General features: G+C 38.8%; 1 protein-coding gene across 1 annotated transcript in view; it reads right to left on the bottom strand.

Annotated features, from left to right (window-relative positions):
• Positions 1 to 15985, bottom strand: part of pkd1a (polycystic kidney disease 1a) — a 74234-nt gene extending 58249 nt beyond the window's left edge. The window contains exon 1 of the mRNA XM_040145505.1: positions 15506 to 15985. Coding sequence (XP_040001439.1) covers positions 15506 to 15780 — 275 coding nt within the window. The 5' untranslated portion in view covers positions 15781 to 15985. The remainder of the gene's footprint in view (positions 1 to 15505) is intronic.
• Positions 15986 to 20663: the final 4678 nt, after the last annotated feature.

The raw sequence follows: 20663 nt of genomic DNA, 5'->3' as shown, positions 1-20663 counted from the left end.
AGTCCTCATTGGCTACTCGGGCAGAGGGAATGACAGGAGATACGAATGGAGGAAAAGATAAATCTGAAGAAATGAAGGAAATAAAAAAGATAAAGAAAGCCACTAAATAAGATTGGTATCTGTTTGATTTCATCTGGCTCCAATCTGCACAAAAATGAGAAACAAAAAAAGTACTGAGTTTGGTGATGAAAGCTCTGATGTAGGTCTGACCGTAGGACAGATTGGTATCTGCTGCATCGTGGTGGCAAAGTGGTCCAAGTCCCTGTAAGTGAAGGCCAGCGCTCCACTAACCCACTAAACACAGACTGCTCTGTGGTTGCTTTCATCCCCCTCATGCTTGCTGCCTGATTCCCTCCCTCCCCCACACACTTCTTTCAATTTCTTTCCTCTTTTTCCCTCTGTTGCTCGGCTGCTTTGTTTATATTTGAAGGCTGGGCAGACCTGTAGGAGTCTGACGGGAAGGGAAGCAGGACAAAAGTGAAGGAGGAGTTAAAGATGATGGAGTTGGAGGCAGAGAGGGCAGGTGTCAAGAGGAAGCAGAGGAGAAACTGGGGGGACTGGGAGTGAGCGACACAGGGCAAGTCTGGTGAACAATCGCCCCACAGTGGGCTGCCAGCCAGCACCTCATGCCTGAGACAGGGGTGAGGGGGTGGGTGAAATCTCAGGAGTAGTTGGGTACTTTCCCTACTGCAAGAAGAGAGGGAGCATGAAATTAGGGGAATGGGGCGAGGAGCTGGAGAGAACGGGTTGTTGATTGAAGAGATTTGGTCTAAAAAACCTAACATTTTGCTACACAGTCTGGCTGGCTGGGTCACAAACACTCCTCTCCTCTCCTCTCTTCTTTAGAACATTCTGTCCATTTTTCCAGCTGCTGCTGCCTGGGATGTCTGGTGTCCAGCTGGCAAGTGAAGGGCAGCTGTGTGCAGCGGTTTAACACACTCAGTCAAACAACGATGCACTCACGTATACACACTTTTACATGCTGTCAATACATGGAGGGAAAACAAAAATCCTGTAACGCTGCCCCACACTCATTGCTCACTCTTTTTCTGGTAAACGAAACAGTGTGAGTCTCACTTATATTAAGTCATTAACTGTGGGCTTAAACCGAAACCGGGCCTCAGTCCTGCAGTACTTCTGGGGTGTGACTACAAAAAAGAAGAAGAAAAAACTGAAGCATAATTCCAGTGAAAATGGGAATTAGTACCTATATTTCACTGACATTAAACTGGAAAAACTCATAACATAACTTAAAATTAAATACCAAAGTTGAGTATGACTTTTCTTTCTCGCTTACTTTTATGAATTTACACAAAAAAATTGAATGGTAATACCAGGAATTTAAAAAGCCTGGTAGAGATCCCTGATAGCTTGGCAGCAAATGGAAACAAATGTTTTGTGTAAACAACTGCATAGTGGGACCTGCTTCTACTTCTACTTGTCTTGATTTATTTCTGACAGTGTAGACACATCATCCTCACACTGCTTAAATCTACTGTTGAGTCACTTTGAACAAAAGCGTCTGATAAAGAAAGGCAAACATCTAGCTAAAAGTAATGTAATGTAACAAGCACCAGTAAACTGTCATCGGCAGTGATTTCTCAATCAATCAATATGAAAATATAAACCATCATATTGAAACAGAAGTCATAAAGTGCTTCACAGTAACGGGTAAAACATAAAGAACATAAAACAGCTGGAAATCTTATTCCGTTACATGCAAAACACCATAAGCTGACTAAAATAAATAGGACAGTAAAATTGAGCACACAAAGTACTCTGACTGGCATTTTCAAAAAAGCCATACGTGCTTATTCAAATCAGCTAACAGCCTACAAGAATAATGATGAATGATTCTTTCTGTAATCCTCCACTTCACTCTAAATCATGTGTACTACTGGTCTGAGCCCTGTGCAAGCTGCACTCAGATTCACTCCTACCTTTTGTTTTTATAAATACCAGTTTTGAGCAGGGAGTGGCACATGCTTGGTTCTTGTGTGTTTGCATTGTTTTTACATCTGACCCGTGGTCTTTTGAAATGAAAAATTAAATGTAAACGAGGTCTGCAATTTGCATTTGAACTTTGCCAGGACAGGTGTGTGGCAGTCTGAAAAATGATAATGCAAAAACAGTGCCAATCCTCCTGAATTTGATTAATGTCACCCTTGTGCTACAGAAACATGCTAATTAAATGTTAAATGTTGATTGCAATTATTATTTCTTGTATGTTACATAATTATGACATTATGATGTCATCAAAGGTAAGAAAATGACACGTTAGAGACTTTGCATTTTCTTTGTAGTATTGGCAGTTTCCACTTAAATGTTGTGCAATTCATGAGAAAATTTCCATGGAGGAAGAAGATTACAATGTGTGTCAGTTTGTCTCAGTGTTTCCTTCAACTAATGTTAGTCAGTGTTTTCAGGAAGTAGGAACAAGATTACACAATTAAGATAGCATTTATGTTATTTTAACTAATGCACTTGTCCACACTTTGCTGGCCGGGTCTTTTTATTTTCTAATTTTTGGGCTTTCTGGTGAAGAGGGGGCATACAGTGCATTTACATTCAATAGGAATGGGAAGTACATGCCATAAAACAAGACGAAGAATCTATAGCTGTGCTAGCAGCTCTGTGAGTCTGTACCCAGGCACAGCGGTGAGATGAACTAATGTCAGCATGCTAACAGGCTCACAACCACAATGCTAATGCTAATGCACACAATGCCAGCAGTTTGGAAAGAAAGGAAAAATTATTATCATGCTATTCCAATTTGGTGTGTTCATTCATGATTCCAAGTTGGTTAGCCTTGTAGTCAAATCTGATAAAAAGCCTAAATTAGCCTCTTTTGTTGTGTTACGGATTTGTAGCACTTTGTTACCAAGTGGAACCAGATACAAACAGCTCCTAAAATATGAGCTGAATGGATTGTATTAGTGTTAATAGTGGATTTTATTTTGATGTAACTAGCAGCTGTGATGCATTTGCAGTCTGTCTACAGTTTGTTGACATGTCTGTAGTCCTTTTCACCAAGTGGGAGATATTGTGAGTGTCAAAAATTCACCATATCTCCAACTTGGAATTACAAGTCGTAGGCTGATGTGAAGGGTTTTTCCCACTCAGCTGCTTGTAATTGCAGTTTAATATGACGTGAACATAGCATAATGTTTACCATGGCTGTGTCCAAAATCACTTCAGTCTCAACAAAACAGATACTCAATAGCGAGCACTAAATTTAGATTTCACAGACTTACGAATCATTATCATTACACGTCATCACTAACAAGTGTTGCAAGAGTTTTTGCATATATATAAAATGCGACGCATTGCATTGTCGGAGTGTAAGCAGAAAGTGTACGTGAGTGTTAGTGCCTATACGTTCTATGGACACTACATTTTTCATTCCATTGTGGGATCTATGAGGGTACTACAGTAGGCTATATAGAGCAAAAATCTTTTAGAACATTTAGAATTTGGAGACTCGAGAAGTAAACTCTATAGTAAGTAGGGAGTGATTTCGGACAGAGCCCATGTTCATCTTGTGTATGTCTAGCACGTTAATCTTTGCTTTTTAGAATAATACAAAGTACAGCTAAGGTTGATGGGAATGTAAGTAATATTACAAGTAATTAGTGATGAACCAAAGTCTTGGACAAACCAAAATTTTGATCTGACGATGAAGCTATATGAGTAGTGAAGGGATTACCAAAGTATAGTTCACCCCGAGGGGAACATGAAGGTCTGTACCATATTTATGGGAATTCATCCAATAGTTGTTGAGATATTTCTGTCTGGACCAAAATGGTGAACCGACCGACTGACATCGCCATCCATAGAGGCATGCTGCTGGTAAGGCTAAAAATGAGAAATCCCTCTAAAAACAAACAACTAAAGCCTGTGTATGGCTGGAGTGTTTGTGTATGGATGGTTGCTCTGGTGTTGCTGGATGACCTTGCCAGTGCAACACAAACATGGTGATGATGCTGCGCTTGTTCTTTGCACATCTGTTCATTGACAGATCTAGAGACTGGCGGATCAGGTGTTTACATAGGACAGCAGACTAAGGGTATGTCTGCATCCTGTGTACATACTCAGAATGGAAGTCTGTTTACATGTGAATAGTTTAACAATATTTGAAATTCATAAAACAATCGTGTAAGCACTGCTGTGTAAAACTGACACAAACACAAACACATATGCTATTTCTAGCCTTGAACCTACACACAGTTTTTATGCATCGGCCTCAGGCAATCAAACAGTGTGCGCAGGGAGTTGCAGAAAACAGCTCTATAGTCTTATTTATCTTGTGTTTGTAAATGCGGGAAGCTCCACATAAACTGATGCAACAAGTGAAAAAGAAAGAGCAAAGTGAGCAGAGCACAAGGCATAATAAAAGTCTGTCAAACCAAGACACCATTCAGACTAGAAGAGGTCCAGCACAGAGGTCTGCTGCCGGCACAATCCGTGGTGAAGATGAGGACTTCTTTAGCTAGGTGACACCATGCAGCACTTCATCTTTTGCCTTCTATACTGACTCCGTTCACTGTGCTCTCTGCTCTTTCTGCTTGTGTTGCTTTTTGCATCAGTTTCATGTGTGGCTTCCAGGTTCACTGGCATGAAATAAATGAGACTTTTTCTGACTTCCCGTCCTCTCAAATCCAGACACATGGATCCTCTGTGGATGTACAAATGGGAGGATGCATTTGCATTATTTTGGTTTTCTCTTGTTTGAGTTCCATTTTTCTTTTAATCGTGACAAGGGTGCATCAGAAAACAACAGTATACTGTACATGAACTGACTGTGCATTCCCTTTTTAGTATGGGCAGCCAAATGTGCATTCCTTTACTTGAGAAGTGAAATGCAAAACAGGCTTTTTGTTATGAATATAAATTATTTCATGACATTGAATGACAATTTAACATGCTGCTGATTTGCATTTCATTCGAATTTTGGCTGGGTTGTAATTCCACAGCTTAGAGTAGTCTTTCCCAACTTAGGGTCGTGACTTGTTTTTATTTAGTGGCCAATTGGCGGAGTAAAATGCATAACAATGCAATGATATATGAATTCATCTTCCTAATTAAAAAAGAAAAGAAGCGTTCTATTTGCTATGTTGGTCTGTTCAGCTCAGATGCTGTGTGCTGAACAGAAATGCAATGGAAAGACCTCAGTGTGTTGTATGTGGGGAGGCGCTCAGTAATGAGCTTAAAAATCAACTTATTGGACAGACATCTCCAAACAAAGCATTCTCGGCATCAGGGCTAGTCAAAAGAATTTGTGCAAAGAAGAGATTTTCAAGAGACAATGTTTTGACAGCAGAAAAGTAACTCAGTCATGTGTTTGTTTGTGTAGCATTTGAACTGTTTGTTTTGAGTGTCTGTTAGTTGGTGACTAGTATGCTGCTAGCTTGCTAACGTTACTTGTCAGTATTAGCCCCAATTGCTGACGTTATCTTGCTAGCCGCGACTGACATTCCGTCCCCGGCTTGCAGGCTTGTCCCTAACGTGGATTAGGCAACAAAGTGCATTTATTTAACATTGTTTTGATGTTGGAAGAGTCTGTAACATGTAAAGGTAGGGGGTCAGAAATCAAGAGTTGAGAAGGAGGTGAGAGATAGAGAGTAGAACACGTTTATTCATTTAAAAGTGGTAAAAATTGTATGTACTTACTTTATGAGGTAGTGAGAAACTCTACACTCAACATTACACTCAGCAAATTTTAATATTGCTGTGATGTTATTTTATAATGAAATAAATAAATTAATGGTTTGTTTTGTTCTTCATCAGCAGTTTATAAATGCAGATGTTATGATGATTCAAGTATTTTCATAAATTTGGGTCCTGCGGAGACACCAAATTTCTCTTATGGGTCTCGAGCTGAAAAAGTTTCGGAACCCCTGGTTTAGAGGCTAACAATCCAGTTTTCCATTTTCACCCTCAAACACCCATGTTAACATTTAGCCTGAGCAGGACAAAGTATTGTTCTGGGATGTCTTTATGTCTGTGACTCTTTGCACCCAGTGAACAGGCTACACAAACAGACACTACAAGTCTGTAGGCTTGGCTGTTTATATCTAAATGCAGGGAACAAAATCCAATTATCACTCTCTCCAGTTCTTTCTGCAGATAAAGTAACAACGGGGAAACAACAGATTAAGCTGTTTAGTCAAGCTAGAGCAAAAGTCAAATGTTTCCTCTGCAAGAACATCTGCCAGTTTGTTTCACTTTGCCTTGCTCTTTCTCACTGACTAACACAACCCAGTCCAAAGGGCACAATTTTAAATTGGCTGCATGCAAAAAATTCCTCTATAGGGCACTGATTATTGAGAAATTTAACAAGTAAAAAATACCTTGAGTTTTAAAAATCAAGATTGAATCTCTACAGGTTTCTCCTCTCCTCCTTAAAGGACCAGTGTGTAGGATTTAGTGACATCTAGCGGTGAGGTTGCAGACTGCAACCATCTGAATACCCTTATCCTCACCCCTCCCTTTTCAAGCATGTAGGAGAACTTACGTTGGCTGTCAGGTAACGTAAAAACGCAAAAGGCCCTCTCTAGAGCCAATGTTTGGTTTGTCCAGTCTGGGCTACTGTAGAAATATGGCGGTGTAACATGGCAGGCTCCGTGGAAGAGGACCTGCTCAATATGTAGATTTGAAGGGCTCATTCTAAGCTAACGAAAACACAATTTGTCTTTGTTTCAGGTGATTATACACTAACGAAAACATAATTATGAATATTACATCCAATTTCTGCCAAGAAGTCCCCCCTAAATCCTACATTTCTTTTCTATTCTTCTTCATCTTCAAACACGACTCTACCTCCTGAGCCACAGTAGGTAGAGCGGGTCGTCCACTAACTGGAAGGTCAGTGGTTCGATCTTCCAGTCCGCATGTCTAAGCGTCCTTGGGCAAGATACTGAACCCCTAAATTGCCCCCAATGCGTCACTGGTGTGGGTGTGTGTGTGTATGTTTAGAAAGCGCTGTATGAATGTGTGTGTGAATGGGTGAATGTGGCATGTAGTGTAAAGCGCTTTGAGTGGTCGATAAGACTAGAGAAGCGCCATATAAGTGCCGTCCATTTACCATTAAAATACCATGTAGAGATAAGACTTTACACAGGGAGGTAAGGGTAAACTTCTTAAAATATGTCAGCCAGTCTTTGCAACTGCAAGCATACTTGTTTGTGCTTTCCTCAGGAGTATCCACCAGTCTGCCATGTTAGCCAGTCTACTAGATGAATCACTAATGCCGGTCTAATGTAGAAAACCCTTCACCACTTCATTATCATAAAGCCGTAAGCTCAGAAGACATACAATAGCTTTACTGAGCACATCTACACATATGTGACTTAAGCTGCCATAATGAATTACTTTAATTAAGAGAACATGTTTAGGGTATTAAGGGTATTTGAGAGCATGTGTGGAATGTTTCTCTTTTCCTATTTCCCAGCAACAACATCTTACATGCTTTTGAACTTAACCCATGTGGTCTCTCTGCTAAGTTCAAAACACAACTGTCTAGCAGTATGTTTCTCTGCATAGCAAGATTCTTACATGCTGCTTCAACCTACCACATTATGCTTCCTGAATGCACTCAGTTATTCGATGACCTTCCTTATGCTGTATAACAGTAATATTTAATATCTACTCTTCCTGTGGTCAGTGTCACACACTGTTCCTCTATATAAATCGAAGGTCCATTTATCTCTGCACCATGAGTGCTACTGTTGTCTTGAAGTGATAGTCCACCCAAAAGCTATCATTTGAGTATCAAACACTCATCCTCTAGAGGTAGCTGTAAAAGGTGGCTCTGGTCAGCTTGAGTTCAATCAGTTTCAATGGTTTCTAAGGGAAATGACCTTCAAAACATCCACAGAAACTTTTCAAACTACTCTTGCAGCATATTCCCCCTCTCCACTGTCCACTTTATCAAAAATGCGGTGAAATCCTCAAAGCCCTGAAGCTCTTACCTATATATTTAGTCCTACATTTTGGTATGGCTGTTTGGAACATACAGAGCATCAGGATGGACTCCAGAGAGGTGCATCATGTTGCAAAAGTTATCTAGGAAGTTTCTATTGACATTTTTTGCTGTTAAGACTTGACACCATTGAGACCCACTCAAAACCGACTGAATTCAAGCTGTTCTTCTCTGTCACGAGAAATCTCAAAACCTTTTACATTCACAGTGTGTGAGTGAGTGTACTATCACTTTGAAGAGCATCAGTGTGTTTTTTTATTTTTTAGCTCAGTTACTTCTGTCAAACCTTTCTCTGCTTATTGCAGTGCATGGACAGTGTGACTGACGTGTCTACGCATTGTCAGTACTTGTTTTGGAGTAATTTAATAGTGCCAATTTTCTCACTGTCAAACCTAAGCTTAAAATTTACTCCTGCAGATGGTGACTGATGGTACGCAGAGTGTAATATAATTAGAGGACTGATAAACTTGTGATAAGACAGACTCTTTAAAAAGTAATGCTTTATAGTTGGTGTGAGGGAACAGCTAATGCAGGCAAGTTTCAAGTATGCAGAACTTAGTTTCAAACAATTTAAAGATGAGGGACAACAAACAGTTTCCTCTGTAGATATAAAAATGAACCCTGATATCTGCAGAAAGGTTCAGCCAAGACAACTGGCACTAAAAAAATATAAAAATTTTTATCCTCTGTGTTACCCTGTTAGTTCCCAGTCTGTATATCTGTTTCATTCTCAGGCTTTTCCATCTGTGAACACAACACATCTGGCAGAGGTTTGGCAGGAAGGATTTGTAGCCAACTATATGAGCCTCTGAGTATGACACAGCAGTGTATTTTGGATGGAAGTTGTTAATGAGAAAATAGTTGGAGTGCTACAAACTTTAAACAAAATTGTAATGAAATCTTCAAAGACAATGGATAACTTCAGACTAGTGGACGTTGCATCACCTACACATACCCACCCACCGACACAACAACACATACACACACAAATTAGTTCCTTCTTCAGCCTGCTGTGCAACCACCACCACCACTTCAGTTAGTTAATAATGAACCAAGACTTTTCTGTAACCAGCACTTAAAAATTACTACTAAAACACACACTCACACACACACACAGACAGAAAGGAGGAGGCGATGGGGGCTGTCTCATCTTCCTCTTCTTCTCTCCGTTTCTTCCCTCCTCTTATTTATGACTTTGTGGAATGTTTGTGCTTCTTTGAGTTATGTCACTAGTTACTATCGCCATAGTAACACAACAAATCCCCCCCCTCGCATGTGGTCCTTACATTCAATCTTTCCTTTCCCACTTCATTAAAGTCAGTGTGTGTGCGTCTTTCTGTGTGTGTATAGGTGGTTGTATGAATGATAACCATCTCTGCAGGAGGAGGAGAGGAGGAAGGATAGAGATTTTAAGAGAAAATTAGAGAATTTCAGATTGAGACTTGAGCTGTGAAGCCTCATGACCCAGTGCAAAGCCAAAACTGCTCCCTGTAAATAGCACAAGAGCACATCGCCATGCCTGCAGTGTGTCTGTGTGTGTGTGTGTATGGATCCCACTGCCATGGTAACACCACAAAATTCTCCTGAGCGGAGCAGATAGGACCAGGGTGTGTGAGACCATGAGTGTGTTTACAGTTCAGGTAAACGGTAAGCTGCCCAAGACAGCCACAGTCTTGAACAATGTTATGGAAAGTTCATTATGAAACTAAATAGTTACATAGTATGGTAACTTAGCAAAACAATATAGCAAACATATCATGCTAATGAGCCACTGTTAGCATGGTAACACTCCTAAAATTCCTAAAATGCTAGGAGCGTTGACATGCTAACATACTAGCACAAATTCTAAGCATGTTAGTATGCTGAGGTTAGCACAGCTTAACTCAAGTACACCTGAGGCTAACAAAGTAGAGCATAGGCTGACGATGGCTGACTCAAGTCTGACAACGCAGAGCTAAGCCTGACAAATACTGCACACCTCTTCTGTTCATGCTCGCAATATAAAATAAACAACAATCAAGTCTTTTGTAATTGTTTTCCTTATTTGAGTTCTTGTTTGTTTTACATCACCTGCAAAGCACCTGTGGGTGTCTCTTTGCCTTTATTAAAAAGTTTTCTGGACTTTTAGTGTAATTAGGGTGTAATCTTGGTTCCGAACTGAAACTTTCATTTGGAAAGTACTGTATAAATAAAGGATCACATGACTCAGCATACTATATAAAGAACTCCTCCATTATCGGTATGTAAGGTTATTTGCTTTTATAACATACTGAAGAAGGTGGCCAAGCTTTCAAAAGGAAAATAAAAGAAATGAAGTGGAAGTTTGAAATGCCAAGTGGTCACATTTATTAAAGAAGCAATACATTAAATTACACGTTGCCAAAGAAATCTGTGCACTCTTCTGAGTTAAGTCTTCCACTGGGAACTGATTAGATGTTCAGCTCAGTGTACAGTACTTTAAGACCGATTTTGACCGAATTTCTCAGTCACTTTCTCTGTATACTGCCCCAGGACACACACACAGCACCGAGTTGATTTTTGTCACAGCAATCTGTATACTAAACAAAGGCTATAGAGACTTTAAAAACCTGAGTCTATTCCACAAGCATTTCCCCAAAGAGACTTTAGAGTTGCATAAACTGTCTGAGTGAATTGTTAAGAGATTTTTATTATGTGTGTGGGTTGGAAAAGATGGAGTGGTGTGTAACAGAAATGTTTTTCTCCAACGGCACACTGCAATATGTTAAAATACTCCCCTACCACTGGATAATTTTCTCTTTCAGTGGCGTGTCCATAGCATTTAGATTTGGGGACAGATAGGGGCACAGATTCAGAGGACAGGAGCTGGCATTTAATGGAAGATGCTACATTGGTTTCACTTAAATTTAGGTCCTTTCTTATTAGATGACATGTTCTTGCTTCAGTAATAATGCAACACCTGTCATATTAGAAATCAGGGAAGGGAGAAGAAGTTGTTGGCAAAAATTCATTGCCAGCAGATCTCAGACATTAGACAGAAAAATGGCACAAAACCCATCGAGGACCACAGCACGTGTGTTCACAGTACTAATGAGAATGGTTTATTTCCATTTCAATATACCATAGTAAAGGGTATGTATAGTAACATCTATGTATGTTGAAGCCTTGATAAAATTTTATAGTCAAAATTTTCCCAGTTAGAACAGTAATTTAAATTATGTGCTACTTTTTGTCATTGTACATTATTGAGAAAATGTAATTATTTTACTCAAAACACAAATTCAAAGTCAAAATGATCTGATCTTGCCTAAATAGCTTTCGCTGCAGTGGCCTTAATGTCTTTATAAAAACAATGAAGTGCATGATTAGGTCAAGAATATTCAGCAATGAATCAGTAATGCCTTTATCCTCTGATGCCTCCCACTCTCAAATGCACACTAGAAGACAGTCATAGCACCATATAAAGGTCACATCCCACTGATGATGTTTTTGGAAAAAGTGATCATCAGAAGTTTGCTTTCATCATTATACCACAGCAAATCCACCTCAAACACTCATCATGCGCCTGCCTCTGCTGAAATGAATTCCACACATACGTTTTACAACACCATACTGGCTTCCTTTTGTCCATTTACTGCATAAGTTAACAAATGACTAAATAAACATTCATAAAAATAATTCAAATTTCTGTGACACTGACAACAATGAAAGGTTTTCCTGCACTGTTTTATAGTGGAGGCTGTCCCACCTAGCCTGAAATAAGGGGAGCCTCAGCTAACTGAAAAATAAATGGTTTATTAACTAATTAAAACCAAATGGTTTATCAAAGGGAAAATGAGCAGTGATGGTACATCACATAGCAAAAACCAAGTATTACATGAGCGAGGCCATTGTTTAAACTGCTATCTATCTATCGAGGTGACATGCGTTAGGATCTGAATCCCTGTGCTTAATTGTGCATGTGCAATGGAGTTGAAACAATTCGTCAATTAATTAATTAGTCACTCAACAGAAAATTAATCTCAAATAATTTTGATAACTGAATAATTGTTTAAGTCATTTTTCAAGAAAAAAATGCCAAACATTGGTCGGTTCCAGCAATTTGCTTTTTTATATGTAATATCTTTGTGTTTTGGACTGGTGATCAGCAAAAACATTGCAATTTAAATATGTCACTTGGGCTCAGGACAATTTAATGGACATTTTTTCCAATTTTGAAAAATTTCATAAATGATCAACAGATTAATGGATAGTGAAAATGATTGTTAGTTTCAGCCTTGACCTGCAACAAAATTATCAAGAATGTATAGTATAAGTATTTGCTTTGCTTCTCTGCAGAATGAAATGAAAGCAATGAAAGCAGGAGTAGCTAAGTCTATGAATATCAAAAGAGCTGCAGTGGCACACCATGTAAACTTCAGGCTGAGGCAGCCTTCTCACACACAATCGACCTGAGTGAGTGATCCAAACTGATAATTGTCTGGCCAATGCATTGACACCCCCGTTGGCCTATTATTCATTTACAACATTCTTTCCTAGTTGATGTTTAAAGGACAGTCCTTTTTTTGTGAGCAGTTCTTTAACAACTAATCAAGTGGAGATCCAGGGTTTGTTTATTCATCCAAGGTCTAAAATTCACACATAACAGTGCCAATAACAAACTGGAGAGAAACCGCAGAGAGAGGAAAAAGTCCAATCAGTCATTCACTAGTTATATTTATGGGGGTGGAGCCTATACGCTGGACTGACCTTTCTAATACGTTCTAGGCCATATCTCTAGTCCTTTAATAGTTATGACGTGGAACAACTTTTATAGAACTACCAATATAAAAATATTGATTTATGATGTTCCATTATACCTAAAACATTAGTTTGACATTATTTACTGCAAGACATGCTGTGAATACACTTTGTAAAGATTTATGGTAGCCTTAATGATCAGACACACTAAGTTCTACAATAAGACGGGAATAAAGATGACTTTAGGAGGGCTAACTATCTGATACATTAAATCTCTGAGTCCTGCACTCTCATCTCTCTGCCTCAGACATTCTGAAGGCCATTACCCAGATAAGTCCATGCAAGTGTATGTTCTTTCTCTTTTTTTATCTTTCAGATAATGAGTGGATAGATAACACAGGCCAAGCACTGCCTGCAGTATTATAAAAGGAATATTGTTAAGTTCTCAGTCTCCACTGGATCTAGCGCTGTCAAAATTGGCCAAAATTAAGTTCGATTATTCCCTCTAAAAAAAATTACCACATAGGTTTGAACCATTCAAATATCTGTTTTTTGTGCATCATCTCCATAAGAGGACAAACCAATACATCAAGAGACATAACTACTTGGGTGCATATTTTCGAGATATGCCCTCAGGTTGCTAGTGCTGGAATGCTAGGCTAACTGTAGCTTACATAGCTAATATACAACTTTATCTCAATTTTGCTGTGTACTGACCAAAATCCAAAGAATTTCCAGGCGGAGCTTTTTAGATGATTCAGAGTGTAAATCACTCTCTCTGCAGCCAGGTCGGGTTGTGAACTCTCTGCCATCATTACCGCACCGTTGTTGTTGAATTATTCACTCATTTCAGCTTGAACAACATTTAATTTTCAATCAATTAAAGTGACGTTGTGTGACTCCTGTCTGTTATGCAGTGCATTAAATGCAGCGGTGCAGGCCAATGCAAGAGCTCACAAGGCAGACAGCCACTGTAGTGCTGCTTTTTTTTCACATTTCATTAATTTTTACTATCAAATGTCTGTTTGTTTTTTTGTTTTCCTCTCGATTATATAATAGAATTTAGAATTTTTGTCAACAACCTAAACTGGATCTAGGCTGGATGTCTCTTCTTGCCACAGTCGGCCATGAAATCAGAGTTAATTAAAAGCAAAATATCTGATTTAAATTCCGTACTTCTGCTCATAGGTGGGAACATAAGACAAGAGGCCAAATTAGTACATTCACAGTCTGTCACCTCCACATATGTTTTTCAGTTGGTAAAGTAGGACCAAGGAGGTTTACCTAGACTGATGCAATTACTGAGAGTTAATAGAGTCCGACATGATTAGAGACAGATCCTGCAGCAGAATCTGTCTCTAATTAGGGCTGCACCTAACACACCACCCTTATTCTCTTACGCAAATACTATCACTAAATGTCAAGTGATATAAAGGAAACCTGGTGAGAAGAGAGGGTAGGTTTTAAAAAAATGAAAACAATAACATATTACCAATATGCATATTATTTTTCGCTGTGAAGAATTTTAGCTGAAACATAAGTTTTATTTGCTGCTGAAAACCTCATAAAAAATACACATTTGCTTATTTACTCAACTCTCTGAAGTAAGCAAGTTCCAAAATAAAGTGCACTGATTAAAAGCCGGGTATATTAGGTAAATCTTTAAGTTAAATGAAAGAAGATAGTTAGAGCGGAAACAAATAACTGATAACATATGTGCTTCCGCTGGCGCAGAACAGAATGTTCTCGCTGCAGCAGCACCAGAGGCCGAAGACTGATCTGCGCCTCAACCACCAGGTTCACTTCTCTGGTGACCAACTCCATTTAAACTACCAAACTGAGACACACATATGCACACACAAACACACAGAGTCACTACCAGTGTGGCGTCTGATAGAAGCCTGGGCCACAAAAAAGGTAAGCTTCAACTAAAGAGAAAGTGCTGTTTTTGTTAAATATTGTCCTTCTGCATATCCAAATATTTTTTTCTTTTTAATTTATTGTTCTATCTTTTGTTTTTTACTACCTACACTGCACAGTGCAGGCTTGGTGCTAGTTTTTCAAGGCCATATTAATCCAATCACTACAATTGTCAGAGTGTTTATGCATGACTGAGCTGCAACTAACGATTATTTTTATATAGACTTATTTTATCGATTAATCGAGTTTCCCAGAACCAAAGGTGCGACATGCTCAGTTTGCTGGGTTTGTTCAACCAGCAGTCCAAAATATCCATAACATAAACATGATCAGCTTCTAATAATATAAAATGGCTTTTTTTTTTTTTTTTTGGTTCCCCATTAACTCAAACGATAAATCGATTATCAAAATGGTTGCATGAATTTTATGTAAATCAACTAATCAATACAGCCACTAACTGTTTCAGGCCATGCATAACAACAACAGAAACAAAAGCACGAAACAAATTAGCTCAGAGTAAGATAATTATCAGTCACTCAATTTAGGATGATGTTAAAAAAAAAAAAAAAAAAAAAACGTGATATGGTATAAATAACAACATAGTAAACCAGCCTGTACGCCCTATTGGTGGCTTCAACAAACGCTGGGTGGAAACAAATTAACTGATAATTAACTTGTCAAGAAAAAATGAAAAAGTAAGAAAAAAAAAAGAAAAAGAAAAAAGAAAAAGTAGTCTTTGACATGCTTCCCTTTAGGCATTATGGAGGGTTTTTTTTTTATCTTCGGGAATGTTTGTTGAATCTTTCCCAACCATTTACAGCTAGTTAACGGCGTTAATGCGCTCTCCACTGAACATCCATCTCCTCCCCAACCTGTTTTACTTACAGCACGCTGGTGGAAAGCGGCATGTCCGCCGCCGCTGGGGCCCTCTCCAGCCCGATGTTGGAGCAGTTGACGACGCAGGACTGCTGGGGCCCCGCCAGCGCGCAGCTGCAGTTAACGGGACAGGGGCTGCAGGTCCTGCCGCCGTCCCCCTGCGGCCCGAAGCCCCATACCTCCAGGCAGCAGAGCGCCACAAGCAGACTGGAAATGAAGCTAAACCTCGGGACGCAGACGCCATGTTTTCGCTTGGATAAAGTCTGTCCATTTCCACAAGGCATAGCTCACTCACATCTCATCGCCTCTGATGGTGGAAGTCCTCTCAGCCTGGGAAGGAAGAAAACACACAGAATAACACGCGTCCTTTTTTCACGGCTTTCATGTGAGGAGACAAAAACTGAAGAAGCGATGGACTTTTTGACAGCGTTATGTCCCCTGCGTTTTCCTTAGTCTCCTGGTCGGATCCCCTTCCCCTGAAAATCTAACGGAGCTTCTCCAGAATCCTTTCAGGGGAAAAAAAAAAAGTTTTGGAGAACTTCCTCTCTCCTCCTCCTTCCACTTCATGCAGTTCCCTGAACCACCGCTGAGACCTGGCGCACAGCTTTAATGCCTCTCACTATATTATTGGCCGCTACATCTCAAGTAAAAGAGGGTTACGTTATTAAATAGCCCGATATCTAATATAATAGCCGAAACTGTCTTCTCTGGCTTTAAAAATCAAAAAGTCTGAACGACAAATAATTATCAGAAGTACTACTTATTCAATCTTGTATTAAATAAAACCTCCCAATAGAATAGAAATAATAACAAAAAAGGCAACTTAAAAAATATCCATATTTAATCAAGTCAACATAATATTATTTGTGGTCTTCCTCCTGTTATCGTAGTCACGGTTGGATTAACCTGCAAATGGGCGTCGAGACAAAAATTAGCCTTGGGCCCCTATTGAGCCCCAGTTTGTTGTCATTTGATTAAATGCTACTTTATATAGGAATATGTACCATGTAAATTTGACACAAGCCTGGTAAGACAGGCAACGATGCAAAGGCCAATTTCACTCGATGTTCTGCTTTAGTGTTAATGTTCCCAAAACAAATGATCAGGTAATAACAAACCACTTTAGTTAGCAGCTGACATCCAGTTGATGTAGGGCCTCTGGGGACCCTGCGGGTCTGGCTACCCACCCCTGATATTCCCAGTTGCTAACCCTGCCTTACTCAAGGTAAAAGGCTTAATTTATTCATCCATTAAAACATGGAAATAACAGTGCTTCCACCTGAATCAACCAATATTGATAATGAACATGGGAAATAAATACCTATGAAATGAAATAATATTAGATTCAAAATATAAATATATAGAAAAAAATAACAACAGACAGTGTGAATACCATGGGCCGAAATCTGACATTCTTTTGCCCTTCGTAATAGTCAGTCTCCCTACTACTGGCAGCCGTTTTGTGTTTCTAATGGTACTTTAACTGAGTCTTTACATTGTCAATGTCTGTTTTTTTCCTTTTATCTACAATAACCAGGTATCAAACCTGACAATATTCTCTATCCAGCAAACAATAGCATTTTGTTTTTTTTATATAGATATTTCAGCAATTTTCAGTGTATAGTTTAGCTGTTTTTTCTCTGCTGTCCTTAGAGGTGTCTTGGAGAAGTGATGGAGGTTTTTCAGTTGGCAGATCTCTTTTGATGTTTCTCAGAAAGTCTATTTCTGGGCATGCAGTGTTACTTAAAAAGCTCAGCATGAGGTTGAGCCAAGTGAACATAGAATCCCTTCAAACTCAGTTCACATTGAGCCAATTTACAATTTTGCCAAAGCAGCATGAACAACCCCAGTTTATGCATGTGTGTCTATCTCTGCAGAGGAAAAGCTATTTGTCGACTAATGAAAGCTCTGCCCTGTAACCAAAACCGCCAGTATGCACTGATATATACTGAAATTATTTAAAAGGTCCAAAAAATGTCAGAGTTCAAAGTACAGAAATTGTATGAATTGGTGAAAAAGTGAAAAGTCACTATGAAGCAGTCACTCAGGATTCCTTCATCTTGAGGCAGTGATATGACCTCTGTATGGCCTTCTTCCCTTCACCCATTTTTCATCTCATTGAGGTGTAGAAATGACAGTTGTAAAACCTGACTTTTTTTGCATTTTGAAAAAAAAAAGTGTAACCCCCCCAACCAATCTCGCTCCGCGGTATTTCCTGAAGCAGTGCAGGGCACGTGTTGGAGGTGTTTCCTGGGTATTTGATTTGGCCAGGGTCCTCCCATCCTCCCTGCAGGCATCTGGAGCTCTGTACAAAGAAGAGTCCCACAATGACTCTCATACTCTTTTATCCTCATTGGCAGGATTTCATTGCCAAGTTCATATTTGAAAAGCAAAACATGTGCAAGTGGAAAAGATAAGGCCAAAAAAGTCAGATGGTTACTTTGAACAAAGTAGTTTTTAACAAAGACAATAAAATGTGAAATATTTTAAGAGAATATTAAACAAAAACTATAAGAAGATAAAGATAGAAACACAGACTCTGTGTTTCTATCTTTATCTTCTATCTTTTCTCTCTCACAGAGAAAATGGTACCAAATATTCATAGTGACTTAAAAAATTCATGTCCCTTGCGTGATTTGAAAATCATAAAATGTGACTAAAATATTTCTTATATTAAAAAAAATCGTTTAACTTTGCTAATGAGTTTTACTTTGATGCCGCTTATGATATTATGTAAGGCAGTGTGTCCCGTGAATTGCAGAGTTAATTTTTGAGCTTGTCTTATTTGGTGGCAGCTGCTTTACATATTTTCTCATCAGACAATCTACATCTTAACCCGAGACTATACTGTGAGTTTCTTAATCCCAGGTGTATCTGAAGTGCAGTCCTACAGAAAGATACAAAGACAGCTTAAACAGGGAGCTTTTCTTGTGTTTTTACAGTGGACAGAGACACGCAGGGAGGGAAGTTACAATTAGAGTCTCAAAGGGCTTCGCAGGCCCACATTACACAAAGACACAAAGGGACTATCATCTCAGAATATCAAACAGAATACCTCCACAGAAAACTTTAAGGGTGTTGGACCTTAGATTGCTGAGCCATCAGGGCTCTCCCTGAAGAGGAAACTTTAGTTAGTTAGCTTCGGTTAAATTTAATGGATTCATCTGGTGTTCTGGATATCATGTTATAAAATTCTGCTCTTCAAATTGATGATTCTGAGCGTTTTGCACCAAACAATATACAGCCATGCTAGTGGCTTTTAGCTAAATTCTAGCATCAGCATGCTAACAATAACAATGCTAACAATGATGTTTAGAAGTTATACTGAAGTTATAATGATAATAACACATAATGGTAACACTTTATTTTACCGCAATTTCCTAATGATTTACAAAGAGCTTTCCTAGAAGGAAATATGCAATTTGATACCAATTATAGAAAGAACAGAAAGTTTTCTTAAAAAGCTTTTTGTGTTTAGTTAGTTGTGTTGGGATTTCCAAAGGATTTTAAAAAAAAGAAATGCTCCTTTACAAAGTATTTTTGTTATCCTAATATATGCTTCCCCTTATCATTCATTTATTATTATAGACTTAATTCTCCATATAGGTTGAAATGGATGCTTCTATGTAGAAAAACCTTTGACAAACATTTTTGAATGTTCAGCTAACTGCACTGACTGAAAGACTATAGACTAGCTACAGTAGACATTAACTGGACTTAATCAACTGAAAGTGTGACAAATTTACAAATACATATCAATTATTTTCGAGGAAATTATAATGGAAACCAAAATCCAGAATCATTTTACTGTAGTTTTGCATTTAGTCAAAGTATTAGACAAAAAATTTTGAAAAGAAAATGGTCCATCATTATTATAATTCATCCTAAGGTTGGACATAAATATACAGTATGTACTAAATTTCATGGCAATCCATCTACATTTGTTGAGATACAATATCTCACTCAAAACCACAAATGTGAACCTCATGGTGGCACTAGAGGAAAAGTCAGGGGATCATCATAGTCTTTCAGTCTTTCAGTACAAAATTTCATGACCTTTGTTTGAGACATTAATTTCTTTTCCACGCCACTAACATGGCTAAAAACAGCAAAATGAGTTACTGACATTTTAATTTCACATTTGGCAGCAACCCAACCTGTCCTACTTGTTAGTTCTGATCAATATGTATTGAGATAACTATGAGATATTGGGTTGACCTATACATTTGGGCTGACCATTACAGTCTACTGGAGCTGTCCTACTTAACCAGTTTGTCCTAATTTATGAAATGTAGTATTTAGTATTTGTCTGGCTGGGACTGGTCCAGTCTCGGCTGGGTGAAGATAAAATGAGCTTGGCTCCTGTTTGGTTATGGGGAGGGTCCTCTAGCCCAGCCAGGAAAACAGCACTTACTAAGGCCTCTGTCTGTGTTATTGTAGGGCTACAGGAAGAGAGGGGGAGAGGAGGGGAGAGGAGGGGAGGGGAGGGAGAGGGATGAGGAGAGAATGCAGAAAGAAAGAGCGAGGAGGGTCTGGAGAGGGTGAAAGAGATGGAAGCAAATAGTTGAGAGGAATGTTGTCAAAGGATGAAGGATAGGGAGTTGAGGATGTGGAAAAAAAGATGATGATAGCGATAGAAACCAGGAGAGGGTAAGAGGAAGAATACATGAAATAACCCGAACAGGAAGAATATACTGAAAACAGAGATGAAATACACAAAAGTAGCTGGTTTTCATAATCTTAAACCCTAATCTACTTAGTAGTGATTACAGATAAAATATGTTTATGAAATACAACTAATCTGAGACCAGATGTCAACTGTCTTTTCTTACTTATGGTAGTGTGTAAAACATTATGTTTGCTATTAATTTCCACACTTTTTCAGGCTAATTAACAACTCTGTCTTAATTACACTTATTCCACCTGACATCTTACGGGAATCATGACAAATAATTTCGCACTGGACACGTGACACTAACATGATTGAAAGCCATTTTTGAAAATTTTATATTTTCTTTTAATACACAGTAAAGACGATTGCTGGTTCTAACCAGGATGGAAGGAGATGCTGTCCAAACAGCATCTACTCAGTATTTCTCAACAGGGGTTGAAAGAAATCTTCTGTGAAAGTTGAAGTAAAAAAAAAAAGAAGCTGCTACAGTATTTA

This window comes from Xiphias gladius, chromosome 15 (assembly GCF_016859285.1).
Source record: "Xiphias gladius isolate SHS-SW01 ecotype Sanya breed wild chromosome 15, ASM1685928v1, whole genome shotgun sequence".
In the NCBI taxonomy this organism is placed as follows: Eukaryota; Metazoa; Chordata; class Actinopteri; order Istiophoriformes; family Xiphiidae; genus Xiphias; species Xiphias gladius.
The sequence above is the reverse complement of the archived record's forward strand: the minus strand, read 5'-3'. Positions and strand labels throughout refer to the sequence as shown.